The sequence below is a fragment of the Vespa velutina genome, chromosome 9 (genome assembly GCF_912470025.1).
Source record: "Vespa velutina chromosome 9, iVesVel2.1, whole genome shotgun sequence".
In the NCBI taxonomy this organism is placed as follows: Eukaryota; Metazoa; Arthropoda; class Insecta; order Hymenoptera; family Vespidae; genus Vespa; species Vespa velutina.
Window position 1 is genome coordinate 8,345,399 of NC_062196.1, and position 27,992 is coordinate 8,373,390.

Here is a 27,992-nt window from a genome sequence, read left to right on the forward strand (position 1 = left end):
GGGGTTTCTTCAAATATAACTTGCGTCTACGCATATATGCACGTTTCTTCGTTCAGGAAATGTCCGTGAAAAGAAAAAAGGAAAGAGAAAGAAAAAAAGAAAATAAAAAACAGGAGAAAAAAGAAAGAAGAGGAAAAAGAAACAGAACAAGAGGTAATAGTAGAAGTAAAAGACGAAGAAGAAGAAGAAAGCAAGCAACCATACTTCGTAGAGGATCGAAAGCATTTTGGAAGGTGGCGTACGTGCAAGTTGAGCTTCGAGTGTGATACAGCCCTGACCCACTTTCGTGTCTTCGACCGGCTCAAGTACTTACTCCGTTCGCTTCGAATCTTCGATTCTTCCCGGGACTCTTTCGTTCTACGCACGTGGATGCGCGTAGTATTCGAACAGTGAAAGCGTATGGATAAACCGATAAAGTTTAATCCTTACGAGTTTCATCCTCTGTATCGAATGACCTTCCGTAAGGAAATACTTTTTCCTCAAAAATCAATGGAACAAGACGATAAACGTAACGGAGAGCTGACACGTGTCTGTTTGTAATATCGAACGCGTGTAAAGTTTTACGATTAATCCCCGACCTTCTGTTATTTCTCCAATTACCTTTGTCTATATTCAAAAGTAAGAGGAATTAATCTCGCTCTTATATTCACGCTAGAACGTTATTAATTTTTTACAAACTCCGATACGGTTATACTCTGAAGTTCCATATTATAAATGAATTATATATATATATATATATATATATATATATATATATATACATATATAAGAGAGTAATAGAAGAAGAGTAGTTAAGAAGGGAAAGATAAATCAAATGTAACAATTTTTCACCGAGAATTTATTCCTTTCTGTCAGTGTTTCCAGGTTTTGATAAATCGCTTGTGACTTCTATAGTAATAATCATACCGGTGAATTGTATATACCCTATGAAAATGTAATTAAATACGAATAACATGAGAAGACAAATAGAGAATTATAATCGTTCCTTTTAATAGTACGATGATTGAACGATAGATGATTTTGAAGTGAGCGCGCGAATCCGTTCTCCAGGAGTATGCAGCCAACAAAAAAGCAAATGTTTTACCTTCCGAGATTCCGCCATGCTACCGCCAAACAAATCACACTACTCGTCTCGTCGTACGCTTTCCGAACGACGTTCGAATTGACACACTTCTTTGACTTTATATGTGCCACTCAATCGCGTACACCATAAAAATAACGTAATCCATCGATTACTTAAATACTCCGTCTGAAATCTTTTATTTTTCGATGAGCTACGCAGTTAGACGCGTCCGGCATTTTTCGTCATACCGGCGAAATGCGTCGCGTGGCGGGAAGCGCGACGTTCTATCGACTTTCGATATATCGTTTACAATCGCGCGCGCATTCTCTCCTTCTCTCTTTCACCGTTTCCATCTCTATCTCTATAACCAAAATATATTCATAACCTTGCTTTTCGAGCGCCCCGAAGCCGTGCTTTATAATTAATAATTTCGTTGAAGTTGAAATTAACCTAATCGTTTAATCATCTCTTTTTTTCCGTACAAATCTTAATTAAAAAGTTGATTCATAAATGTTCATCGAATAGAATCGTCCAGTGAAGAGATAACACAATGCTTAATGATCGCTACTCGTAATAGGTTATGTATTGTTTTGAACTTCCTAAAAAGAAGAATAAGAGTACAGTTTAATCGTTATATTTATCTTGTAATTATTTAATATTACAATAACAATAAAAATTTTTGTTGATAATTATTTCCTTTTAATATCATAACGTCATAAATCATAAGGGAAATATTTGTACATAATATTCGAAAAATGTTGTCGATTAAAATACCTCTATATATGAAATTATGGGCAAATTTTAACAACAACAATGATATTTATGGTTTTTTGCGATTATGCTCTATGAAATATTCTTTCATTCAAAAATCACAATATTCAACAAAGAAAAATGTCGATGAAAATATTGTGTACGAAATTGATCCAAAAGTTATACCCTTAAGAGATAAAATATTGTATAGCGAATATTTGTCTTATGAAAAGATTAAATTGGGATATTTAAAACGTTTAAAATTAAGAAACAAGCTGGAAAAGATACAAGAGGAAAAGCGAGTAATACAACAAGTAAATGAGCCTGTATTTAGTGTTATGTTGAATCGTATTAATAATATTTGTACAGACTTCAAAACTAAAAATGAAATAGAAACACTTTCCGATCCAGATGACAGAGAATCACGTAAGATCATACATATGCCTTATGCATTTACTGATAGTTTTAAAATTGTGGATACGCCTGCTGACATAGTTAAAAATATTCCTAAAGACACGGATGATAAATCATCGCTTAATGAAACATATAAGAACTTGTATGAAAAATATTTAGAAGCTACAAATTCAATACAGAGTGAAGAAAAACCAAGTTTTGTAGAGTACGAAGAAATTTATCTAGAAAAGAAATTAAAAAACTTGCGGAATGTTGCGCATAAGTGGATGGATGATTATGAACAGTATGATGATATGCAAGAAAATTCAATTGATTGGCTTTATGGTTCACCTAATGAAAACACTCAAATTAGTAGTATCCCATGTGGTGGTTGCGGAGCTTTACTACATTGTAAAGATCATACGCTTCCTGGTTATTTACCTTCTGAATTATTCATAGGTATAACCGATGAGGAACTAAAAAATATGATTTGTCAAAGATGTCACTTTTTAAAACATTATAATACAGCTTTAAAAGTGAAAGTATCTTCGGAAGATTATCCTGAATTGTTAAAAGTTATAAAAACAAAAAAATGTGCGGTTATTTTAATAATAGACTTAACAGATTTTCCATGCAGTATATGGCCGAATATTGGTAGTATCTTGCATCGACATACACCAGTATTTGTAGTTGGAAATAAAATTGATTTGTTGCCTAAGGATTCACCGACATTCGAAAGTCATATTAAAATGTGTATATCAAAGGCTATAGAAGATGCAGGTATAGGGCAAAACAATATTAAACATATATCCTTGATTTCTGCTAAGACTGGATATGGAATAGAAAATTTTATAAATAAATTACATAAATTATGGAGATATAAAGGTATATAAAAATTGACGTTATATAAATTTAAAAAGATATACTTGCTTTTTCTTATTAAGTTGTCTCTTAATATTGCAGGAGATGTATTTTTAATTGGATGCACAAACGTAGGTAAATCTTCATTATTTAACGATCTCTTACATTCTGATTATTGTAAAGTGCAAGCTGTTGATCTTGTACAACGTGCAACGATATCTCCATGGCCAGGAACAACATTGAATTTGTTAAAATTTCCTATTTTGAATTTTTCTAAGTGGAAACTTTATCAGAGAACATTAAGGCTAAAAGCTGAGAAAGAAAATCAGCATGCAAAACAATACATACAAAATTATCAATTAAAATTATCCCATAATATAAAATATGCTACATTACAAGGTATATTATGGATGTTTTATATCGTTCATTTAGAATTTATTGTATCTTGTAATATTATTAATATTATCTAGGAGTTGTTGGTAAGACATTCACATCATGCAACATCAATAATTCAAAGAATTTGGGTATCATTTCTTTAAGCTCTAAATTTAATAAAGATAAGTTTGGATTGGATGAAACTCGTCCTGAATACAAATATAGTCGTTGGTGTTATGATACACCTGGAACTATTCAACCGGATCAAATAATGGATTTATTAACAATTGAGGAAATAATAGAAACATTGCCAAAGAAAATTATTTCACCTAGAACATTTATTGTACAACCAGAAGAAACAATATTTATAGGAGGTTTGGGAAGGTTGGATTATTTAGAAGGAAACACGTATATTAGGTATTTCTTTATATACCAGGTTTAAATTGCACCTTGTATATTATTTCTATAATTACAAATTTTTACAGATGTACAATTTTTGCAAGCAACAAATTACCTATTACAATGTGCCGTGTCAGTGATGCGGATTATTTATATAAAGAATTATTACACACACAAGCTTTTGTTGTGCCTATAAATAATCCACAAAGATTGAAAATATGGCCTCCCTTACAATCAAAACAATTTGAAATAACAGGTATCAATGAAAAAGAATCTGCAGCAGATATTGTCTTATCAAATGCAGGTAATTCAATGTATACAATATGAATAATTAAATAAATGAAAAATATTGTAATATTAATTTAATGAGATAAGATATTACAAATCATTTAAAAATCATATAAAATATTAAAATATATTTCTATAGGTTGGATAGCAGTCACTCCTAACGAAAATGAAAAAGTTAAGTTACAAGGTTGGACTCCATGTGCACGAGGTATACATTTAAGAATGCCAGCTCTCTTGAAAAAATCTGTTACTCTTCGTGGTGCAAGGGTAGCACGTACGCCAGCTTATAAAAAAGGAAGACAAGTTTATGTAAAAGAATCAGTTTGAAATTAATATTCTTTGAAACTTACTCTGTAAATATGTATATAAAAGTATGGTACATTGAAGAATGCAATATGAAAAAGTAATACTGTAATATAATACCACAATACATAATAATATTGTGGTCTAAGAGAGTTGTAAAACTCTTCTTGTACTGATACTTATTTTTTAAGAAAAACAATTATTCTAACAACACAGGTTCAATTTTAATTACAACATCACAATATAAAATCCATGACAGATTCATGTCAGATAGCAATATATGTCAATTCTTTATGCATTAATTCCTTCAGCATGCTTTCTTGCCTGTTCATACATTCTCTTATAAAATTTTTCCATGTTTTTGTAAAAATCTTTCAATTGATTTTGCCCACATTTATAATAGGTTTCATTTATGTTATCTACCGTTTTTACTTTCGATTCTAATCTGCAAAATAAATTATATATATGATGTTTCTTTCAAACAATCATTTATTAGTAATAATTATCTTACATAGATACTGTTGATTCCTTTTGTCCTGTATATACATTGTTTGGAGATTGAATAATATTGTGATTTTTATCATTAGAAAACTGACAAGTACATTTAGAGAAATGATGGTCTTTTAACAAATCTTTTTTACAATAAATATTGTAACTTTGTGCAGTATTAGTTGGATTATTTTGATTAGAAAAATAATATTTATATTTTAAACAAACGGGACATTTGTCATAAATATGTAAATCATTATGTGAAGCTAAGGGTCTAGATTTTTGTTCTGAATAACATGGTTCACAATTACAAATAGATTTTTTTCCTGCACAACAATATTGATCATTAGGACATTGCACTCTTTTAATAGGATATACATATGAATTTAATTTATTATTTGATTTTTGTTGGGATCTGTAAAAACAGTATAAAATAATTGATTAATATAATCATATTTGTTTTATATTTCTATTTTTTATGTGTTATACATACAATTGATAATTTTTATCTGTAATTATTCCTTGACTATGACAAACTCTCTTTTGTCTGATAATACCCTTGACTGGACGTTTTCTATTAATCCATGATGCATTCTGCAAAGTATTTTTTTTTTTTTTTATTTTTTTGTTTTTGTTTTGTTTTTATAGGAATTATGATTAATATAATTTAAAATTAATAAACAGCCTAGTACCTTTGAGTTTATTGTTTTTGGATTGATGATATGTATCCCTGACATATTAATATCATCTATGTTCATAATTCCTTCTATAATAGTTTTTGTGGACACTTCAATTTTAGGTGCTATTATACCCTGTACATATATATATATATATATATTTTTTTTATTTTATTGGTAAAGTAAGAATGAATATATATAAAAAGATTTGTTATTCTTACAGGAAAATATTTAGTAGGTTCCATAAGTAAATCTATATCTACACGAGCTAATAGCCCTTTGAAATATGATGTAGGGTATAATAAATCAACTAAATTTGTTTCAAATGTAGCTAAAATGACTCCTCTACCAGAAGGTGTAACCCATTGTACTAATTCTGCAAAAAAAAATTCTTGTTCCAGACTATGTTGTAATTCTGTTAAAGTAACTACATGAGAAAACATTTTTTCAAATGTAAATTTTTCATGAAGTAGTAATGGAAAAACTGGTGCAATTCTATGAGACTCTCTATTAGAATTAAGAGTATTAATTTTTAAAGTTATTTTTCCATTTGGACATAACCAGACACCGGGACAAGATACCTATAAAAAAAATCACTACTTTTATAATCCATTTTGTTTTAAAAAAGAGTAAGGCTTTTTTTTGGAAAATTGGTGACAGTAATTATATACATACAGCATGAAGATTAAGCTGTATTTTAACAAAAAAACCTCTTCCTGTCATGTTCATTGAAAACTACTTCACTAGCACAAGTAATTTCATTGTATTGAGCAGGAAGAGTTTTAGTTTTTACTTTTCTATCACCATTAGTATTATCACCACGCTTAATTAATTTTTTTTAATTATTTAATAAATTATATCAACAAAATATTCTCTTAGACATTTTTATTAAGTAAGGCACTTATCAATTCTTTAGAAATTGCCATTTGTCAGATGAACACTGGTATATGCTAGTATACATGTTGCCAGGAAACAGTAACACAACATTAGTATTGAATTTGACGTAGTTGTAAAATTTATATCAAGATAAGATTTATATGAAATGTGAATTAATCACAGGTACAAAAATACGAATTAGCAACGTTCTTATAAACAAAGACAAAATTTTATTTTTAAGTTTTGTGGAGGTATATATATATATATATATTTGTATGCATATAAAAGTATCATGTCTTGAATGGGACACCAGTAAATCTTTCTACTGGTAGACCTTTCTGAAGGTGTCGTTGATATAACTCCTTCTTAATAAAATCACATCCTTTTTTAGCAAAATGTAATCTTGGATCAAATGATCTTGGTATCAATGGTTTTATAAACCATCCATATCTACAATTATTTCAAACAATTTAAAAATTTTTATTTATAGTATGTAATCGTTTATAATTAATGTTAATAATTTACTCCATATTAACTGAAGGAGGCCTAAATTTATAAATATCTTTTGGTTTCAAAGCTGTACGCCTCTCAATAAATTTAATATATTCCTCTGGAATGTCAAATAAAGAAACAGCATCGTGACGTGCATAAAATTTTCCAGTCAAAGATTTTATTTGATCTGTAAGAACAAATTTCTCTTGTAGCTTCAATGTACGACTTTCTTTTTCATATCGCTCAACATAAAAACGCAATTTAATAGGATCCATAGAAAGGATCTTTTTGTAAGAATAGATATGATTAGCTTAACAGGTTCGATCATTAATCAATCATTGATGAAGTTGTTCAAATGTGGAGAAGAAAAAAATAGTCATTCAATTATTAATATTTATTTAAAATGTGTATATCAATAGAAAACACATACATAACAAGCGGAAGACTATGGTTGATCAGTCAGAGGCTTCTATACAAACATCAACTTTCTTTCACACCTTGATTGATCTAACCAGCAATCGTCTTTTCAAATATAAGGCAACATTGCTACAAGGAATCAAAATCCTATTTAGTTTCTCATACTTTCAAACAGTATTTTTACATATATCATTATCTTTTTATTTTTTTTTAACAAAAGTTATTACTTTATGAATAACAACAACAGAGTTTTTGTATAAATTATAAGATTGTTTTGAACATGTCTAATAGAACTAAATAAATGAGTTTCATTAGGTATTTTTATCCCGATATTATTACAACAACTTAATATAATTTGTTATATTTTTTTGTTCGAATGTACGATCCATGACTGCCAATATCATTTATTTTATAGTTCTATAAATATTTAAGTCCAAATAATATTATATGTATATTATTAAATTTGATACAGTTGATGTTACAAAAAAAAAAAAAAAACAAACGAACTCTTGAATGTGAATGTTATATACAATGCCGCACTTACATAACTTACAATATCCTTCATAAAACAATGTCACTATATTTGGGAAACACAATGCTATATGTATGCTATACAGTACAATTGTATTGATAAACTATATGCTGGAATTTTCATAGTAAGAACGCAGTTGTATGCTATGCTAATTCTATTTGCATTTTGACATTATGTTATCAATCACATAATTGATTTTTTTTTTTTTTTTTTGCAGAAAAGAAGGAGAAATTGATCATTCTATAAAGATACTTTGTTAGTGTGCCTTAACACTTTTTTGATAAATATAAGCATTAAATATATAGATTGTATACATATAGCTTTTTGTTTAAAGCTATTATAAAAAAAAAAAAAAAAAAAAAAAAAAAAAAAAAAAAGAAAAGAAAAAAAAAGGTAAAACACAAATATTGACACAACTACCAAGAAATATAAGAACTAAATGATTAATATAACATTCATGTCATTCATGATAAATTTATGTAACCACATAATCGTACTTGCAATAAAAGAGAGAATAGATAACATTCGAAAATATTTTAATTAAACACGCGCGACAATTTCATTTCATTTAACAATATTTCTTTCTTGTTACTTCATCATGTATATTGTCTTTGCAACAGAGCTCTTATCATACAAAGAAGCTTGAAATATATAGATAAAATTACTTAAAATAGACTTGTTATATAAAAACATTATAACATTAATTATTGCTTTCACGTTTAAGTTTGATACATTACTTTACACGGATGATATAAAGTTTAGTACTTTATTACTCTTTCAGAATTTATGCTCGAAATAATAATATATGTTAAACGTGAAAGCATGTATTTATAATATATTCAAATAAAACTTAACATTGTTGGTACTGATTCATATATCCATGAAATATTTAAAAGCCTAATAAAAATTTCTCTAAAATATCGCATAAATTACTTCCATTCTGGATTATTGTAAAAATCTAAGACACAAATAGATGGATACAGCAATTGAAAAATATACTTTTTGACTGGATAAAAATATATAATATAGAAGGATGCTCCTTTCTTTCTCTCTCTATTGTTCCTCATATTATTAATAATCCTTTATTCAGTATTATGAATAATTGATTGCAAATCTGATGAAGTTGAAGGCATATTTTTGGATTCACTAGTACATTGACTTGTTATTCTGAAAAACAAAACAATTGTCTGTAGTATATTTAAGGTAAAAAATAATATTTTATTTTAAAAAATTGATTAAAACTTAAAAAAAATCATATAAATTACCTTCCTCGTTCTTCAAGTTCTTTATTAATTTCTTCTGTGGATTCTGTTTTTGTTTTAGCTATACATGATTTAGATTTAACTGAATTTATATTGTAATAACCATTTTCGGATCTGTTTAGGTATTCATTGGACAATGGAGATTTTCGTACTGTTAGATATTCTGGATTACTTGGAGACAACAATTCTTCATAATATTCTACTGTCTTTGGTTCTGTGGAGGTAATAGTAGATCCGTATTTTCTCGGTAGCATACTAGAATTTCTACTTCCATAAAATTCTACTGGATTATTATTTAATATAGAATTCAGGGAAGAATTTCTATATGCTCCTAATTCATCGTCCATACTAAAGTCTGTACTGTGGTACCTTTTATGTGCTGTAGATAATTCTAATGTCGGAGATCTTAAATATTTTCGTAATGGATCGTACGTTGAATGTGAAAAGGTACTATAATGTTCAGTGGGTGTTTTAATTTCTGTGTTATATGACACTAGATCCGTGTATTTTTCTTTATCGATCGGTGATTTTCTATATGACGGTATGTCTTCGTTGTGTAGGCTATAACTTCTTTGCATTAGTTTTTTATTGGATGAAGGATAACTATTCAATTTACTACGATCTCTGTCTCTCGAATTACTAGAACTATATTTTCTTGGTAATGTGCTGCTTGGTAAAGTTATTCCTGGTGGTGGTACTGTTAAGGAAGGCCTTCTTCTATCATTAAATCTTAAATAAAAACTTCTCCTTCGTATTCTATCTATTACAGATTCTCCCTGATCTCCGCGCGAGAAAAGAGAATACGAGGGTGAAGTAGGTGAACTTAAATCGGCTCGCGTGTGATTCATATCGGCCGAACATATCGACCAAGAATCAAAACTGTCCGGTTCATCGGCAGGTGAAGTCACTTCGTCTGCATAAGTATTCATGTTGGTAGATTGCGTTGTATCTTTGAAAATATCTTTTTCATCTACGGGTTCAGTTTCGTCAATATTATTTAGGGGAGTATGGAATTTTGCATTAATTTCATCCTCCTTTCTCATGGCAATATCTTCGTTAGATGGCACAATATCATTATGTAATTCTATTTGATTTTCAATAAGTCTTGCACATTCATTGACCTCTTTCTTCAATTCAGCAACATCCTTAGCTCTCAATGGTTTATCAATAATTATTTTGTTACCAGTGATAGTAGCATGATGTGTCATTTTTGATAAAGAATCTAAGAACTTTTCAGAAGAAATATCAGCATTGGTTTCATTTATTTTTGGAGATTGAGATAGCACGTTGACATTTGATTTAATCAATTCACATTTCGGAGATTCCTTTTTAGGGGTGGTATTTCTGAATGTGTGCTGAGGTATTTTAGATAAATCAAGCTTTAAACTTCCTCTGTTACCTCGTGTATCAGTATGTTTCGTTTGAGTAACATCAGAGTCCGTAGCATTTATTTGAGTACAATCGGGACTTTTACTTGAATTATTTCCAGATGCCATTAGTTCTGATTTATTTGATATTGCATCAACAGAAGAAAGATCTCCTTTCAGCTTTGTTCGTGTTTCTTGATTGGAACTATCGCTAGTTGTAAGTTTCGTTGAATTTTGTAAGTCAGAATTACGTTCGTTTGAATAATCAGCATTGATCGCCGGAGCTTCTGGACTTTTTTCTTTTTTAGGCGAGGTATTACCTTTTACGATAGATTTTAAAACTTTTCCTTTTTCTTCCGATTTATTATCAGAATTTTCGGACGATTTTTTGACTACTTTCTTAACGACACGTACAATTTTTTTCTTCTTAGTACCTTCAGCCTCTTCCTTTTGCACAGGTTCCTTTAATTTACTGATTTTGGATGTTTTCTTATCGCCATTTTCTTCTTTCTCTGCTTTCGTAATTCCAGTGCCGATCTTTTTTACAGATCCTATGTTCTTCTTCGTCTTTATCACTTTCTTCTCTCGCTTACAAATGTTTCCTTCTGCGGCACCATTGTCCATTACTTTACCAGTTTCTGGTGGATTAGAAATAAGCTTAGGGTCATCTTCCTTTTTACCTGAATTTGCTTTCTTAACTATTTCCTTGTCAATTGAAATCTCTGTTGGAGATGATTTATCTATTTGCGATTCATTCTCTCCACTTGTTTTTAACAGTTTTTCATTAGACATTTTTCTTTCTTTCGAACTTATATCTTTTTCTTTAACTTTGTCCTTATATTGCGATTTTTTCGATTCCGTTATAGAATTATCCAAAGGTTTTTTACCTTCTGTAGGTTTCTTAATTAATCTAGAATCATTTTTAACCATTTTCATTGGAATTTTACTTGTGGATGACGTATCCTCGTTCGTCGAAGAAACGTCCGTTTTTACAAGCTTAGGAGGACTTTTCTTTAACTTACTCATTATAGTACTTTGCGATTTGATTGCGTTTGAATTTTGTTTTACGTCAGAACTTTTAAACAATCCTAGAACAGATGATACTCTACTTTTTCTAGAATTAAGAGAATTTTCTTTCGAAGACATATCCTCAACGCTAATTGCCCTTTTAATCAAATTTGATTCTGTGAACAGAGAATCTGATGGAGGCGCTGAGTTCTCTCTCAAAGCTCTTACTTTTTGATCGATCAAGAGACCACCATTGGACGAAGATTTGGGTGTTTCATCCGTTACACGAAACTTTTCTAATTTTTTTTCTAAAGAATGTAGAAAACTATTTCTTGAGGATTGCCTTTCAAATTTTAATTTCGTATTATCATCTTTATTAGATTTATCGTCCGATGAAATATCAGACTTATCTTTTTTAAATGAATTCATCTCATTCTTCAATTCCTTCTCTTGCTTTGTCTCTTGCTTACATTCCGCGCTTTTATTTTCACTTTTTTTTTTCATGAATCTAGATTTTCTTCGTTCATTTTCCGCAGCCTTTTGCGCTTCTTTTTCTTTAACGTATCTACTTTCTTCCCTTGGGGTATCAAAGAAGTCTGGCCGTAAAAAGCGTGAAATTCGATGTTGCTTCGGTTTCTGAGATTTGTCCTTTGAATCACTCTCTTTACTGCTACCACCTCTAAAGAATTTACTTAAAATAGACTTTTCTGGCGACAATGCTCTAATGTTCGAAAGAGTTCCTTGCGATCCGGCAAATGATTTTCTCCTATCACTATCTATACAAGGATCCCTTGTTAAGGAACCCGAACGTAATCTTAAACTTGGAATGCAACTGCGTCGCTTAGATATGGTCATGTTAGGTGCATCCGAGATTGAACTTAAAGATTCTTTGTCGCATTTATCGGTTTCTTTGTAATTAGAATTTAAATTGGGATCGAACTTCGATGGTCCTAAATTTTTCAATTTTGATTCCTTTATCAAATTCTCTGCTGCCAAAAGTCTATTTTCAAAATTTTTCGACGAATCCATTCTGTATGATGATTTACCAGAATCAATTATATTTGACGACGAATCAGCAGGGGATGTATCCCGAGATTTGATCGATATACTAGATGTAGTATCGACCAAATTAGTGTTTGAATTACATATAGATACTGAAGTACATTCGGATACCGAACCAGCATCTAGATTATTATCCGTATTGTTTAATACATCCTTAGGCAACTGTGATGTATCTTCTAGAGATTCTTCTTGAATTTTATCCGTTCTATGAACACTAAAAGTATCTCTCCAAGTATTCCCAGAATTCGATCTTCCAATTTCTTTATACTTTCTACCAAGAGTCATGACTTGTCTTGGAAGTGGTAACAAGTTATCGTCGTCGTCAAAGAGACTGATACTTCTTCTAGAAAATCTATAATCTAGTTTATCCCCTTTATTTCCGGCTTCCAATAAACTATTAGTTCTTCGAATATTTCTATCGGCCGATCTACTTCTATATTCCGTTTGATCCGACGTAGTTGAACTAGAATGTCTTTTAATACCCTCGGCCGTATCTATTAAACTTAAATTTTCCCTAGTCGGAGATTGATAATACTTCTCGCATGATATCGACGACGATCTTGGTAATGATTGTCTAGTTTGTTCTATAAATTGCCTGCTTAATCTTCGTGCCAAACTAGGAGTAAAATTCTGTTCTAAGGATTCTTGAGCCTCTTTTCTGATTTGTACCGTCTCCGCTTCTATGTCTTCATGTTCTACTTTATCTGAAAAAATTGAGACAATGTCTGTGCAAATACTATAAGCAGATATTTAAAAAAAAAAAAAAAAAAAAAAAAAAAAAAAGAAGAAAATAAAAAGAAAAAAAAAAAAAGAAATAAAAGAAAAAATTGGATTTTTATCAAGGATATGTGAAAAATACCTCCATATTAATAATTACACTCCTTTATTTCTACATACATAAAACCTTCTTATAAAATTTGTCGAAAAATTAATAAATAATGTTAACTCTCTTAAAAATCTCCCAAGTTATTACATATATATTCAGAAGTTTCCCCATTAATATATGTGGAACACTAATTTACACAAAATAATGCATATTTTCAATTAATCTTTCTAAGATTACTAGCCTGTATAATGACTTAGGACTTAGAATAATGGAAGAATTTATAATTTTGTTCTTTCTTTAAACAACTTGTACAATAAAAAATATGACTGAAAATATGCATTCGCGGTAAATATTTTTTTTTGTCAATGTCTATCTGTCTGTTTGCCTCTATAGTGCTCTTGTTTTCTCTCTCTCTCTCTCTCTTACGCGCGCGCGCGCGCGCACACACACACACACACACACTCTCTCTCACTCACGCTCTCGTTCTCTCTCCCCCCTCTGCTTCTCTTCATATGTGTGTGTTTTTTTTGTGTATATATGTACATATATAAAATTTATTATATATACATATATAAAGAAAACCAAAAGTGTGTACTTATGTACTCATTTAACAATTACATGCACACAAAAGATTTACTTCACATTTTCAGAAATAATAGTTTGTAGACTATACAGACAATTAACATATCAAGACATAACTGCAATAGATTCAAAGATACACGCTAAGAATAAATATATTCCTTCATACTTGTCTAAATCACAATGTGTTAAATGAGTAAATTTAACTTAAGAGAATATAATGCAATATATAATATTAAATACAATATGTAATAGCATTATATTAAAGCATGCTGAGACAATGTGAAGTAATAAAACACTGTTATTTAAACTCTTAAAACACAACAAATATCAGCCATTACATACAAGTGTTAGCTTTAGTTTGCCATATACAGCTTAATAACACCCTCCCTAAGAATGTCATTTCAAAAGTTGCTTGTATAACAACTATTTTTCTTTAAAACACGCCAACGATTAGCTGATTTGTCAATAACTTTTAGCAGGCATAGTACGATTTATTCTAAGTGTCCTCATTTTATTCAGTATCACATTTAAAACTGTCAGTTGCTATTTCTTTCTTTTTTCTTTTTCTTATTTTTTTTTTATATATACGTGTATATATATAAATTTCAAATATTCTTAACATGTAAGCATATATTTGACTTTATAAAAACTTTCTACCTCTTCTTCTTCTTCTTCTTCTTCTTCTTCTTCCTCCTTTTTTCATTAGTTCTATCCCCATTCAGTATACATAAATAAATAATACATACATATACATGCTTGCACGTCAGAATAAATTATAAAAATTAACTCGCTGTCTAATGCCTTTTAAATGTAACAGCCTTTTAGTGCACACACTTACGAGCTGTTAAAGTGTACTTTTCTTGAAAACTTTCATTAAACAGCTACATATATATATATATATATATATATATATATATATACACATACATACATACATACATATATATATAAAAAAAAAAAAGAAAAAAAAGATGAAGAAAACAAACGTTATATGACTACTTTGTGATGATACTGTTTCATACAATAATGAACGTCATATAAGATCAACGATTGTTCGAGGAATTCGAAAGAAGTGTATGTGATGAAATAACTCGATATTTATATGAGAAGGACCATCTGGCCACATTCACTAAATTAGATATAATATAGTACCTAACTTGGTATGTCTCTATTGGGGATTACCGTCTGCCCGCCTACGTAGAGTCACTCGCACGGTCGCTGCAACAACCGTTATAAAAGTCCGTCAATACGTATTATTAAACTAGACCACTGAGATATTGCTGAATACATCTTCGATAAACATACTTGCTCAGAATTTCACAGAATTACTTTGATATGATATTAAGAGCATATTATAGTGTTTATAATATTATCAATTTAATAATCTAATAATCGTTTCGATTATTATGAAATAATATTTAGGAAGTATATATATAAATCATCATTTCAAGATTCTTGTACTAATTTAATAATATTCTTGATAATTCCATTGTCTAACACAGAACTTATATATCACTAACATGTTTATTCATAGATCTAAATTAGATTAAAAAGATCTAAATTAATAAGAAAATATATTATTCTATTACAACAGTTAAATAATTCGATTGAAATAAAAAGTATTCTGTGTTTAATAAAGAATTTTATCAAAAATATAATCTCCTTAATATCAATCAGTGGTAATAAATATTTAATTTAATTACTGATTGAAGAGTCGACGATAGACGTAAAATAATGCATAAATTCGAACTATGTGGATTTCTGTCTTGGAAAGTGGAATTGAGTTTCTTATGTATATTTGTTTATGGATATGTGTATTCATGCTCTGAACCTTAGTATATTCTAGGTAGATGAAAAATAAAAGGTTTTTTTGCTAAACTGTTATAGGATAATATAAATCAACAACAGCATTGCAACAATTATTGCATATTACAAGGTTCTATGTCAGGCAAAGTGAGTTTATGATTGATTTTATGATTTCTTTTTTTTTTTCTTTTTTTTCTTTTTTGATTATTTTTTATTACAATTAGGGATAGTTGTCAAATATATTAAATATATAAATACATAAAATGTATAAATTTTTATGGTTTAAATATAAACTATCTACCAATGATTCATGACAAGGCATTTAAGTTCTTTACTTAATGAAAAGCCTATATTCTCTTTTGGGGCAAACGAATTATACATTAGATAATAAATCACGTTAACAAATAATATAGCGACTAATAAGATCTATAAGAATATTATTGACATAGCAATTATTGCTAATAGAAAGTATTTATAAAGTTAATGGAAAATTTATTTGTGAAGAAATATTCAATTTTGTTTTCGCTTTAGTAACAATTCCAATAAATTTAATAATAAACAATGAATAAAATATAAAAAATGTATCTTCCACGAAAAAAAAAAACAAAAAAAAACAAAAAAAAAAAAAAAAAAAAAAAAAAAAACAATAAAAAGTCTACCCACCTGTGCCAAACATGAACCATCTAGTTATTCTAAAAAGTGTTAGTAGTCAAAAAAGTTGCAAAACATCGTCAGGCAATAAATCAAAGGAATAAATTGGAAAAAGAAAACAATGGGTAAATCAATAAAATAAACAGAAAAGATATGCTCTGTCTATCAACGACTCGACAACAGCTAGGTACTAGGAAATGCATACTGAATACAATCCAGCATTTTTTCACACGGCTAATATTCTTAGCCAGTGAAAAAATAGCATTATAATACCACGTTTTCACAGCAGATCGTTTCAATCTAATTATCTACATTGTTTAGTTTCTACGAAAGCGATATAATAACAGAAATTGCATAAGTAGTAACTACAATGTGCAGATATTATACAGCTACTGTGAAAACGTGTGTTAACACCATACAACATCAAATATTTAAACTTATACATTTCACAGTGGATTCCTGTTGTTAATAATTTATTTGAACAAGCTTATTGGCTTGCCTCCAAACAAGTAAAGTAATACAAATTTCATACAAAGTAAAATTTTCTTTGAATACTTTTTAATTTTACTTTATCGTTTTACAGGTAATTCCACGGTGAACTGTAGGACGTATGTATAGATTAATATCCTTACCTCGTGGTAATGTATTGCTTCCAATTTCAAAAACGCTCTCCCTCGAAGAAGGTGCGTTGTGAGAACCCGGACTATTAGGAGAGCCAGGATTTATTGAACTGGTAGAATCTTTTCTGCCAAATATATCAGTGTCACGGCTCAGAGAATGTTTGAACTGCGATTCGGACAGTCGCCTATGATCATAGAAAAAAAAAAAAAAAAAAAAGAAGTCCATTAATCATTATCGGAATATTTTATGATAATTAGCCAAGTATTCATTTATATCGTATAGTAACTATCATTATTAATTTATGCCAAAATTGATATCTTCTGAATATATAATAGCTAGCGGTATTTATCAAAATAGAGTGAAGTAAAATGAAAGTGTAGTGCAAAAGAAAGGGTGCCAGTATCTATGGACAGGTTGAAAGTATTTTCAGCCCACTTATTTCTGTATCATGTGTGCCACTACCACGTGCTGAATATAGAACAGTATTGCAAATTAAACTAAATAAAATAAGATATGCTTACAAAATTATCAATTTATATCCGTACTATTAAAGTGCATGGTATAAAAATGTTTATTTTTATTGAGGTCCACAGGTGACATAAATTATTTTTAGCAATTTTCTACATTATTTTATTATTTCCTTAAATCGAACTCACGTTGTCACGGTCCTTGTTTCAAAGTAGGTCTCGTGGCTTGCATAAATGAGCAATGATATCATTGCCATTAGACAAAGAAATACTTAACTCATATATTTTTCTACATACGACAATATATCACATATATCATTTGTGAATACGTCATGTAAAATAATATACAACTCTTTCTTTTTCTTTTCTTTTTTTTTTTTCTTTTTTTTTTTTTTTTTTTTAATTACCTTGATAATGGCTTATTATGACTCCAAAAATTTTGTGGCGAATTAACTCCAAGTCGTCCCAATAATCGGCTACTTGGAAAACCACTACTGCCTCTATCATCAACGTTAAGTCTTTGTGTCAAGCTTCGTACTCTAGACAATAAAGTAGAAAACAAATTTTCAGCTGTTAATAGCTCGAAACCATCGTCGTCGTCATCTTCGCCGGAAGATAAACTATCGCCATGCTCAGATGGTTGTCTAGATGGCCGAGAGCTTCGCAATCTGTGCATATGCCTTTGTAAAAGATCTTCGCTATCTCTGCAAAATTTACAACGATATTATATATTTATAAATATTTTATTGAGAGTATAACAGAGCATGACGTTACCTATGTAAAGTAGAAAATGGTGATTCATCTTCGCTAGCATCAGATAAAAGAGAACTCATTCTTCTTGGTCTACTGAATCTAGATCTTGGCGCATTTGTACTAGTTGGCGTGCCAGTTTTACTTTCTGGCTCAACACTACCAGATCTGGGTGTAACATAGCCACCACCTTCTACAGCAATAGGAATTATATATTCCCTTGGGCTTTTTCTTATTGGTTCTGGTCCTATCGTTGAACCAAGAGCACTGTCGGTATCGGAGTCTGCTGTTGATTGACGAGATAAAGATCCTGATCGTTGGGACATAGATCTCTGTGGCATCGGAGGTTTGGGAGGAGTAGTAGGCGATTGTTGCACATGTTGATGATCTGGCTCAACCTATTATCATCGAGTAATACATAAGTAAATGTCAATTAGAATGACTTTTTACTTTTTTTCAAATTACCTGAATAGGAATAATCCTTTCCCGTGGTTGAACTTTTGGTTTTATTTCTGGTTCTAGACTAGAACTTCTATTTGTCTGTGGGACTACTGCAGCCACGGGAAATGCTATTTCAGATCTTTGTGTTCTTAACTTCTGCGACGGGAAAGCATCGATTTTAGCCTCCACTTCTGATTTAAAAGCAACCGTATCTGGAATCTTATTCCCTGACAATGTAATTTCCGCTTTACTCGTTTTTCGTGGTCGTGGTAAAGTGGCACTTTTAAGTGTTATTTCCATTTTGCTGGATAACTTTGGCTCTTCGGCTTGTGCATTATCACTATTGGATATTTCACATGTAGTAGGTGTCTGAAAAATAATAAAAGAGATGTAACTTATGAAATATCATTCTTTATAAATTATGAAACGTTAATATGACTCACAGTAATGTCGGACGAAATGGAATTATTGTCAAATGAAAATTTGGTTTCAGTTGGCGTAGATACCGATACCGTTGCAGCCCTAATATCGTTTGGACCTACTGGTATCTTTAATCCTATCTTTTTAGACTCTTGGTTTTGAGGAGAGGTCGGTGGAGAACCATTAACTTTTCGAAGCACAGGTGGCTTACCAATTGCACCGGATATTATATCAATTGCTCGTTTCTTAGCTTCATCTCGCTTATTCGACTTTTCCTCCGTATCTACACTAGCCTGAACGAGTTTTGATTTATCTTCAATTTTTTCAGATTTCTTATCTACATCGATAATAACTTTAGAAGCATTATGTTTAACTGGTGTAAGACTGGTACCAGACGTGAGACTTGCTTTGCGTTCAAAGGCACGCTTGGCACCACCAACATTAACACCAGGAATGAAAATCTTTTTCGGTTTTTCATTTTCTAAACTGGATGTCATTTGATTGAACTTCTCTGCAGTTTCAAAGATTTTCGATCGCCGTCTTTCGACGGGTTTCGTAACTACATCCTCTACTTCGTTGGCAAGTTCAGAATCAAGAGACAACGCTCTTTCTTTTAACTTCTTAATTTCTTTATCCATAGAGTCTATTTGTTTCATATCTTCCGAAACAGAGCGAAGCGAATTATCGATTTCCAATTTGTTACTTAAATTATCTTTATTTGGCACATTTATTTTGGAAGTATCGTTTAATTCCTTACTTGACGCTACTTTATTTGGTAATGCATGTGTACTTTTATTCTTTTCTAAAGAAGCAATTTCCTGTTGATGATTACTTTCTTCTGACGCCTTTGAATACGTCTCTTGTAACGTACTTTCCTTGTTTTCATTTTGACTAGTATCATAAAATCTATCAATATTTTTAGCAGACATTTCTTTGGATAATTGTTCATGCTCCATAGGTACAGGGGTCTTACTTCTCTCCTTGCTAGGTGATTTTTCTTTAGATTCTTCTATTAATTCTAAACAAGCTGCCGCGTCTACTTTATTTAAATCAACAGTCTTACTTGTAGGAACAGTTACAATCGCTGTAGGCTCCACTTCCATCGTTTCTTCCATTATAGAGTTTGGAATCGGTGCTGAATGATGCCTGGACGTTGATCTATACATTCTAGGCTCTCTTTCGTCTGATCTTTCTTTTCTTCTAGATCTTTCTTTCTTTTTAACGGTCGCCGCAATTGTCTCATCCATCGATGGCGTAGTTTCTAATTTTCTTTTCGCATCTGTAGCTGCTGCTGCTGCTGCTCCTCCTCTATTTTCTTCCTCAAATAATTCTCTTATTCGTCTATCTGAATTATTTTGATCGAATTCCATTAGACTACCAACAGAGTGACATCTCGTAGGTACTAGCGTTTCGGAAGACATATTATTTGCGACATCTCCGCTTGTTTGTTGATCGCCTACAAGTAATTTCTCTGCGCTAGCCGATTGAGGTACTAACGATAGTAACAAGTCAAGTCGAACGGGTGTTTGAGCAGCGAGATCTTCCGCAATGTCGAGACAATTTTGTTCATAGCCCTCATTTACCCACCAATGACTGCAAATCTTTTCAATGTCTGCTCGTCTACCAGGACAAGCTGTGAGCATATCCCTAATCAGAGGGGAAGCAGCTGAAACAAAAGTCAAATCAAAAGATTATTTATTGGCTCAATATTGGCTATAAACTAATATGGAAAAGTTACACATTTAATATATAAAATTAATATATATTAAAGAAACTTACGAGATGGTTTCTTGGGTTCAAAATAATCAGACTGTGAGATTTGCTTGACTAGTCGCTTAAAATTGGACCCATCAAAGGGCATGGCACCATAAACCAATGTATATAAAAGAACTCCCAAGCTCCAACAATCGACTTCAGGTCCATGATAAGGTGTACCTTTTACTATTTCGGGACTTGCATACAATGGACTACCGCAAAATGTACTCAATAATCTTTGTTCGTCAAATACATTTGACAAGCCGAAGTCAGCAATTTTTGCATTTCCAATTTGATCCAAAAGTATATTTTCTAGTTTAAGATCTCTATGGCATATTTTGTGTTTATGACAATAAAAAACTGCAGTTGCTATCTGACGAAATATTCTTCGTGCTTCCTGTTCGGACAAAACTTTACGTTCGCTCAAGTAATCATAGAGCTCACCACCGGCTGCATATTCCATAACCAATACCATTTTCTCTCTGTTTTCAAAAACTATCGAAGATAATGACATTTTAATATTTCAATAATTTGCAATTGTTAAATTTTCGTAAGGGACGATTCTCAATGTTTTACCTTCATAAATGTGAATGATATTAGGATGCTGTACGCTCGACATGATTTGTATTTCTCTTCGTATCCGAATCAGATCAGCCTCTGTCTCTATCTTACATTTTTTTATTGTCTTTATAGCTACCTCTTGGCCCGTTTCTTTGTTAATTCCTAATTGGACCTTGCCATAAGTTCCCTGGCCCAGTTTCTTGATAATGTCAAACCTGAGAATATTGGATTATTAACGATCGATGCCAGCGAACTTAGAAAGCCGGCGCCTGTCGAAACAAATCTGCCGATTCTCGGGCATCAAACAAAACTCGTCGCATACCGAGCCGCGAATCGTTGCCAAAACTCATAAATCGGCGAACGCATCACCGATCGCATTTTATTAGTTTATCGCTCTGCAAACTTGTAAACTTGCCAATTAGAAAATTTCTAATTAATTATATTGCTTAACAGCAATAAACGAAGTATCGGTCGATCGATCAAACGTCAACGAGGATTCCAGCCAATTCGTAATTACGTGCAACGACGAGTTTCGTTTCTTTTTTTCTTCGATTTACAGTTCCCTTTCTCTTTTTTTTTTTCTTGGCCATCACGATGAAGACACTTCACCTTTGCTTCAATTTCCTCTTGTGATTATGAAGACGCACTCCTCCTGTACTCTCCATGCCTCCCATTATATTATGTATACTAGCTTCGCCTACGACCATCTTGCTTGTTATTTATCTGAAAAAAAAAAAAGAAAAAAAGAAAAAAAAAAAAAAAAAAAAAAGAAAATGAGATGAGAAGAAAATCCAATTAATTCTATAATTATAAATAATAAATTCGATCGTACGATTTTATTTAGAATGAAACGGTATAAAATTAGAAAACATAAGCAAAAGTACCGACTTGTATTATTGCAACCATAGAGAAGGAGGAAAAGAGGATGAGCTAAGTACGAAAAGAAGCTTGCCATTTACTTTCTCTTCTCTCTTTCTTTCGCATGCAAATACGAAGACAGTTTTTTTCTGTTTTTCTTTTTCTTTTTTTTCTTTTTTTTTTTTTTTTTGTAGGGGGAATACTTTTTTAAGGGCTTGACTCTAAGCATGATCCTTTTTCTCTCTCTTTCTCTTTCTGGCCGCTATAGTGCAAAACAGCAAGAGAGACGGACTAAATCTCGTCCCTGTCCTCATAAAAGGAGGATGACAGTAGGCGCTTTAAGCCAGGCGAGCTTACGTGTTAAAGAAGAAGGGTGAAAGCGAGATTGGAAGGGGAGAAAGAGAAAGAGAAAGAGAAAGACAGAATGCGGTGAGTTTATTTCGAGCATCAAGACGCCAACGTGTGTCTCCACGTCGGTGGGCTCCTCTATGCCATCTCGCATCTTCGCGCAAGGAATACATCTACCTATTGCTACTGGTGAAATCATTGAGAAACTAAAGAAAAAATTAACTTTCAATGTCAACGTTTTTCAACGATATAGATTCGTTTGGGGAAAAAAAAAAAAAAAAAAAAAAAAAAAAAAAATTAACTAAATTTATTTCATCTATCGAACTGTGTGATCAATATTGATTAGAACGGTGTGATCAAAATATACATACTTCAAGTATGAATAAAAAGCTTCATCTTGTTAATTATTTATCTTAATATTATACAAAGGTCAAGCGAAAGATTTTTACGATTATCGTGTCAATCAAAACTCTAATCACGATGAAAATTTATCCGACATTGCGTTGTCAGGGAGATAACATCGAATAGCGCGAAATTCAAAAATTGTCGGTAAGGAAGGAATTTTAAAGTCTCTGTGTATTAGACCGCCGGCGGACATTGGAACATATTAACGAATACTGTTTCGATGTTTGTCTTTGGTAGACTACTCGCCTCGAGAGAAACTATATCTCTCTCTCTCTTTCTCGACGTCCGGCTATTAATGCACCGCAATATGGATAACGGCTGGCTTAAATGCGGCGTTCGTTCAGACGCCTCGTTGAGAAACAAGAATCGGGAAAGATTCACGAGAAAGACGTGCAACGGCACGTGGGGTGAATGAAACTAAAAAAAACAAAGCAATCATCAAATGACGACGATGCAAATGTTGCAAGATCGGTAGTCATCTTTCCCGGAAGAACTTTTCGCTTCTTGGGAGGAACTACGACGCCATTTGTCCTTACGTAATTTCACTATATTATTATTATTATTATTACTATTATTATTATTGTTGTTATTATTGTTGTTATTATTATTATTATTATTACTATTATTATTATTACTCTAATTGTTTAATGAATGAAACGCTTAGCTTAATATTGATGGCACATAAAAGCAGGGACAATTAAAAAAAGTGCAATTGTGCTGCGGCAGCAACAACTTTGAATAGGTTATATAGAACGTACGATGAATTCACATCAGTGTCAAGTAGAAGCATTCCCTTCTAGATTGGACGAGAGCACTTTGCACGAACAAGTAGGAATTTTATACTCGGTAGAAGAATGCCTTGTCAACGTATTACTACTTGCCAGATTAGAACGATCAAGACGTGCACGAAATATTATTGCGTCATTATGACCGTTTATATGTAACAATAATATACAAGTTTCTATTACTAAAGAACGAGAATATGCTATATCGAAAAGACAAGTTACGATCTACAATATTTTAGTTCCGTTCTGCATTACCGATGCCAAAAATGTTACGTTACTATTACCACTTACGTTACAACCAGAAGAATATTATACTTGAACATCCGATCTTTATCGCAATTCATTGAACCATTCTAAAAACGAAAAGACCTCGAATAATGTTACTCTATATAATTTAACAATGTCGAGAGCTTTTACCAACTCGACTACCGAACTATAATTCACACGTTATTATGTATTTTCTATTGATATATACATAAAATAGATACGGGCAGCAAGAGCGACTAGAACATTCCAAGGTTGGCCATTTGCCTTGGAACTAGGAGCCATCGATTTTATTGCTTCTACCGTTTAAGTCAAATAGATAAAATATTTCTGACTTCTCGATATTAATTTTTATGACTATTCAATTTTTCTACGTTCTTTTTTTTTCGACCAAATTATACGTAACGCATGTAGATTTGAATGTCCCGCTTTGAGATCGTTTCAAGCGTTGAAAGGAAAATGGGCAGGCAAAGAGAAAGCATTTCCGCGTGTCACGTGTAACGAGTTAGAAGAAAATCGGGAAGACTCATCCTTTCCTAGCGAGTTTCAGCGACTGGCATACATAGCGCAATGCCGTCTGCATATTTTAGAAGGCGATGCATTCATGCTCTGAGTTCATTTTCCCGTCCGTTGGACCCCTTCCTCCTCTCTTCTTCTCCCCCATCTTTCACTCCCTCCTCTACTCTCTCTCTCTCTCTCTCTCCGTCTGTCTGTCTGTCTATCTGTCTTTTTCTGATGTTCGCGACTACTGGCTAGCAAGATGCAATGCATAAACGTATCGTCGCGACTTTTGAACCGTACACTTGTCGTCTAACAGTACTTAATAATCTTAGAGGGTCGTTGAGAAACTGAAACGTATCTTGAGACTAAGAAAATTCACTGAAATGAAGCTCTTACTATTCATTGAGAAATAAAGAATAGCGTTTTCTTAATTCTCCATTAAAAATTATCTACTTATATGAGTCATCGAAGTATCGATTTTTTCTTTGTTTTTCTCTCCTCTTCTTTTTTTAATTCTCTCATTTTCTTTTTTGTTTTTATATATACAAGAGGAAGATAAAAAAGAAAAAAGGGAGAGAGAAAGAGAACAATGGCAGGATCAAGAAGAGATATCACTCGTTCTCGTCACCGATGATCGGTAGTATACGGAGTATATAGAGGAGGGGAAAGAAACACGTGCGCGTACGAAATCATTCTCGATACTCGATCGGTGGTGCGCTTTCGATATTTTTAGCAGAGCACGTAGACCCGTCGCGTGGGCAGACCAGCCTCAGGGCCGACGTCCTAATGACTCCCATATCTTTATACGAATTCACGTTCTACGATCTGTCTTGTGAAAGTTCTGTCTTCCGAAAGAAAGGCAAACTTCCAAATTGATGAGAGTATTAAGTATAGAAAATAGATATACTAGATTGTCGTAGAATTGGCGTAGGGGGATTACAGAAACGGGGCAACGAAGATGGATTTTTTTTTTTTATTATTATCGCTGATATAAAAAAGAAAAGAAAGGAAAAAGAAAAGAAAAGGAAAGGAAAGAGAAAAAAGAGTTTACAAGATCTTGTCTTACTCGATTACTTGAGACTTGTTTTAAAGGGAGAGAGCGAGAGAGAGAGAGAGAGAGAGAGAAACTCATTTCTTCAATAGGTCGTTGGAATGCGAAAGGAAAGCTTAAGTAGGTATAGTCGGACGAAGGTCGGGTTTAGCGGTGCGTGACGCGGTTAAGGATGATGTTCTCCACTATGACGTCACACGGTGTACTAATACGGTATCCTGGTGTGTGAATCACGTTATATTATTGTATCTCGTTATTCTCGGTAGGTGCCACGATCCAAAACGGTTTCGTTTCGCGATACGAACGAGCCATGACGATGGTGTACGATGGCCCCGTCGTCATCGACCTCCTACATCCCCCTTTTGCAATAATAATAACAACGTTGACACCACGAAATAACAACTACGATTATCTTTAATTTCGAACGACGAATTAACGCTGCGAATCGGTCAAAAAGGAGGAATCATCGTGTTATAAAGTTTTAAAAAGCGCGCCTCTTCCTCTTACGACTCTAACCTCCTCTTCCAACTTTTCTCTTGTCTGACTAAAAGGAGGAAGATCTACTTACTGGGTGTTTACGGCTTTAACTTTTTAACCTTTACCTTTTCCTTATCGATATTATTTCATTTATGAAAAGTTATTCGCGCGCTCATATACGTCCCGTCTAAAATAGTAAATATCAAAGTCCAATAATCGGTTTATAACGGTGAAAGGATCAAGGCTACTAAGCATATACGGTTTCAAGCATACTGCCGGCGGTACTTTGAAATCCGAGCTCGAACGGACGGCACTTGCATACTACATACAACATACATGCATGCATGCATATACGTCTATTCGAATACTTAAAGATTAAAACTATCCTAAGATCGAGGAGTGCTTTTCATTTTCTAACAAATGTTTAACTTTACGATTGAACGATTATCGTAGGATGATTACATTCTTAGAATTGAATTTATGTATAAGAGTTCAAGAAGATACGCCAACGCGCATTGTTACTTTAAACGAGATCGACTCAACTGTCAATTGAGAAAAGCAAAATGTGTGTCAGCGTGTACGTGTTACACGCATACATAGACGTAAGCGCGCACCTCTACGAGAGCGTGCTATTCGGTATTTAGGTTTCCACCGATAAAAATAGCATCCTGATATTCAAAAGGGATCCTTTACTACGCTAATGATTATTCAACCACGATCCGTGCATTTAAGAAAAATCATCCTTCCTAATCGTTCCTCTGCGATATTCGACTTAGTCCGAGATATTAAACTTTTCTATGACGATTATTCAATGGTCGTAAACACTTACAAGACCAATCGACCGCTCTTATCCTTCCTCATTTTATATACATAATATATAGATATACATACACACACATATATATATATATATATATATATATATTTATATATATATATAACTATCATAATCGGTTCGATCGTATTTCTCAGAGTCTCAAAATTGGAGCTCCAAATGAATAACGTCGACAGAAGGTTTGAATGAATATCGACAGTCCGGCCGTATTCTAAAAATAGCGAGAATTTGTACCTTACAGTGAACTCTGGAGCAAGATTATCCTCCTTTTCGGCCGCCACTCTTCCTCGGTCCTCTCTCGGTATCTCACTCTCTCCTTTTCTCTTTCCTCTCTCTCCCCTCTTCTTTACTCTCTTTCTCTCTCTCTCTCTCTCTCTCTCTCTCTCTCTCTCTCTCTCTCTCTATCTCTATCTCTCTCTCTTTCTCTTTCTACTTCGGTAAATGTACGTAGATAAAAAAAAGAACACTATTTACACGATAATTAGAGTACCTAAGAATGACGTTTTCACTAGGTCTCTATGCCTCTTGAGTTTTCTTGTGAAATCACGATTCCTCTACGTTTCCACTTCATTTTACCAGACATTTTCTTAGCGACAATGTGATACACAACTTGCTCGTAGCCACCATCTTTTATTTACTAATTTTGGATCTGAACACCGGGAACAGGGAACGCGAACGGACCGCAGCTGCATTGCCACTAACTTCCTGCCATCTATTCATTTTTTCTTACTTTCATTCGTACATCTTACACGTCTATTTTATCCTTTTCATTTTACAATCATCCCCTTACAAACTCTCTTTGCTTTTAATCAATCATATTTACGTAGATTTATATTGCAATCTTTTTAATTTAGAATAAGAGATAAGTATAAAAATAGTACAATGAATTTAATGATCCCCCAAATTCGAATGAAACGAATAAATTTGTAGTTATATTAAATACGATTCATATTTAGTTATAGAAATTCTCCGCA

At 32.2% G+C, this 27,992-nt stretch overlaps 5 protein-coding genes across 14 annotated transcripts in view; 1 reads left to right on the plus strand and 4 right to left on the minus strand.

Annotated features, from left to right (window-relative positions):
• Positions 1-1,284, minus strand: part of LOC124951698 (MAP kinase-interacting serine/threonine-protein kinase 1) — a 33,190-nt gene extending 31,906 nt beyond the window's left edge. Inside the window, exon 1 of the mRNA XM_047500492.1 lies at positions 1,085-1,284. Within this exon, the coding sequence (XP_047356448.1) occupies positions 1,085-1,102 (18 nt within the window). The 5' untranslated portion in view covers positions 1,103-1,284. The remainder of the gene's footprint in view (positions 1-1,084) is intronic.
• LOC124951697 (nitric oxide-associated protein 1) lies at positions 793-9,176 on the plus strand. The gene is made up of 5 exons (XM_047500491.1): positions 793-3,091; positions 3,170-3,466; positions 3,538-3,859; positions 3,928-4,145; positions 4,269-9,176. Exons 1-5 carry the CDS (start codon positions 1,819-1,821, stop codon positions 4,454-4,456), a joined length of 2,298 nt encoding a protein of 765 aa, XP_047356447.1. The 5' UTR covers positions 793-1,818; the 3' UTR covers positions 4,457-9,176.
• On the minus strand, positions 4,243-6,413 carry LOC124951702. 2 transcript variants are annotated; one of them, XR_007101677.1, is made up of 7 exons: positions 6,274-6,413; positions 5,820-6,179; positions 5,614-5,733; positions 5,415-5,515; positions 4,944-5,336; positions 4,480-4,877; positions 4,243-4,412 (listed from the first exon to the last, which is right to left on the minus strand). XR_007101677.1 is itself a non-coding variant. In XM_047500501.1 (6 exons), the coding sequence occupies exons 1-6, from the start codon at positions 6,325-6,327 to the stop codon at positions 4,724-4,726; spliced, it is 1,182 nt and encodes a 393-aa protein (XP_047356457.1). In that variant the 5' UTR covers positions 6,328-6,413; the 3' UTR covers positions 4,243-4,723. The 2 variants fall into 2 exon arrangements, 1 of the variants encoding a protein (XP_047356457.1); XM_047500501.1 differs by having other exon boundaries at positions 4,243-4,877.
• LOC124951708 lies at positions 6,765-7,244 on the minus strand. Its single transcript, XM_047500512.1, has 2 exons — positions 7,000-7,244; positions 6,765-6,924 (listed from the first exon to the last, which is right to left on the minus strand). The coding sequence occupies exons 1-2, from the start codon at positions 7,239-7,241 to the stop codon at positions 6,765-6,767; spliced, it is 402 nt and encodes a 133-aa protein (XP_047356468.1). The 5' UTR covers positions 7,242-7,244.
• LOC124951694 lies at positions 7,346-27,924 on the minus strand. 9 transcript variants are annotated; one of them, XM_047500485.1, is made up of 12 exons: positions 27,258-27,924; positions 21,817-22,217; positions 21,510-21,709; positions 20,958-21,428; positions 19,202-20,844; positions 18,783-19,127; positions 18,342-18,715; positions 17,975-18,271; positions 17,757-17,792; positions 17,112-17,284; positions 9,181-13,318; positions 7,346-9,082 (listed from the first exon to the last, which is right to left on the minus strand). In XM_047500485.1, the coding sequence occupies exons 2-12, from the start codon at positions 21,870-21,872 to the stop codon at positions 8,998-9,000; spliced, it is 7,818 nt and encodes a 2,605-aa protein (XP_047356441.1). In that variant the 5' UTR covers positions 21,873-22,217; positions 27,258-27,924; the 3' UTR covers positions 7,346-8,997. The 9 variants fall into 9 exon arrangements, with proteins under 9 accessions (XP_047356441.1, XP_047356442.1, XP_047356440.1 ...); XM_047500486.1 differs by having other exon boundaries at positions 22,052-22,217; positions 27,253-27,924; XM_047500484.1 differs by having other exon boundaries at positions 27,253-27,924.
• Between the last annotated feature and the right edge of the window lie 68 nt (positions 27,925-27,992).

What these genes read in the sequence shown, in the direction of transcription:
- LOC124951697 (XM_047500491.1), top strand. Translation starts at nt 1,819, where the DNA reads ATGTTGTCGATTAAAATACCTCTATATATGAAATTATGGGCAAATTTT. An exon ending in AAAATATGCTACATTACAAG is followed by an intron (nt 3,467 to 3,537) that starts GTATATTATGGA and finishes AATATTATCTAG; the next exon opens with GAGTTGTTGGTAAGACATTC. An exon ending in GAAGGAAACACGTATATTAG is followed by an intron (nt 3,860 to 3,927) that starts GTATTTCTTTAT and finishes AAATTTTTACAG; the next exon opens with ATGTACAATTTTTGCAAGCA.
- LOC124951702 (XM_047500501.1), bottom strand. Translation starts at nt 6,327, where the DNA reads ATGAACATGACAGGAAGAGGTTTTTTTGTTAAAATACAGCTTAATCTT. An exon ending in CAAAAACAATAAACTCAAAG is followed by an intron (nt 5,516 to 5,613) that starts GTACTAGGCTGT and finishes AATACTTTGCAG; the next exon opens with AATGCATCATGGATTAATAG. An exon ending in ACAGATAAAAATTATCAATT is followed by an intron (nt 5,337 to 5,414) that starts GTATGTATAACA and finishes CTGTTTTTACAG; the next exon opens with ATCCCAACAAAAATCAAATA.
- LOC124951708 (XM_047500512.1), bottom strand. Translation starts at nt 7,241, where the DNA reads ATGGATCCTATTAAATTGCGTTTTTATGTTGAGCGATATGAAAAAGAA. An exon ending in CCTCCTTCAGTTAATATGGA is followed by an intron (nt 6,925 to 6,999) that starts GTAAATTATTAA and finishes AAATAATTGTAG; the next exon opens with ATATGGATGGTTTATAAAAC.
- LOC124951694 (XM_047500480.1), bottom strand. Translation starts at nt 22,201, where the DNA reads ATGGTCGTAGGCGAAGCTAGTATACATAATATAATGGGAGGCATGGAG. An exon ending in AAGAGGAAATTGAAGCAAAG is followed by an intron (nt 21,710 to 22,103) that starts GTGAAGTGTCTT and finishes CAATATTCTCAG; the next exon opens with GTTTGACATTATCAAGAAAC. An exon ending in CCATTTTCTACTTTACATAG is followed by an intron (nt 18,272 to 18,341) that starts GTAACGTCATGC and finishes TAAATTTTGCAG; the next exon opens with AGATAGCGAAGATCTTTTAC.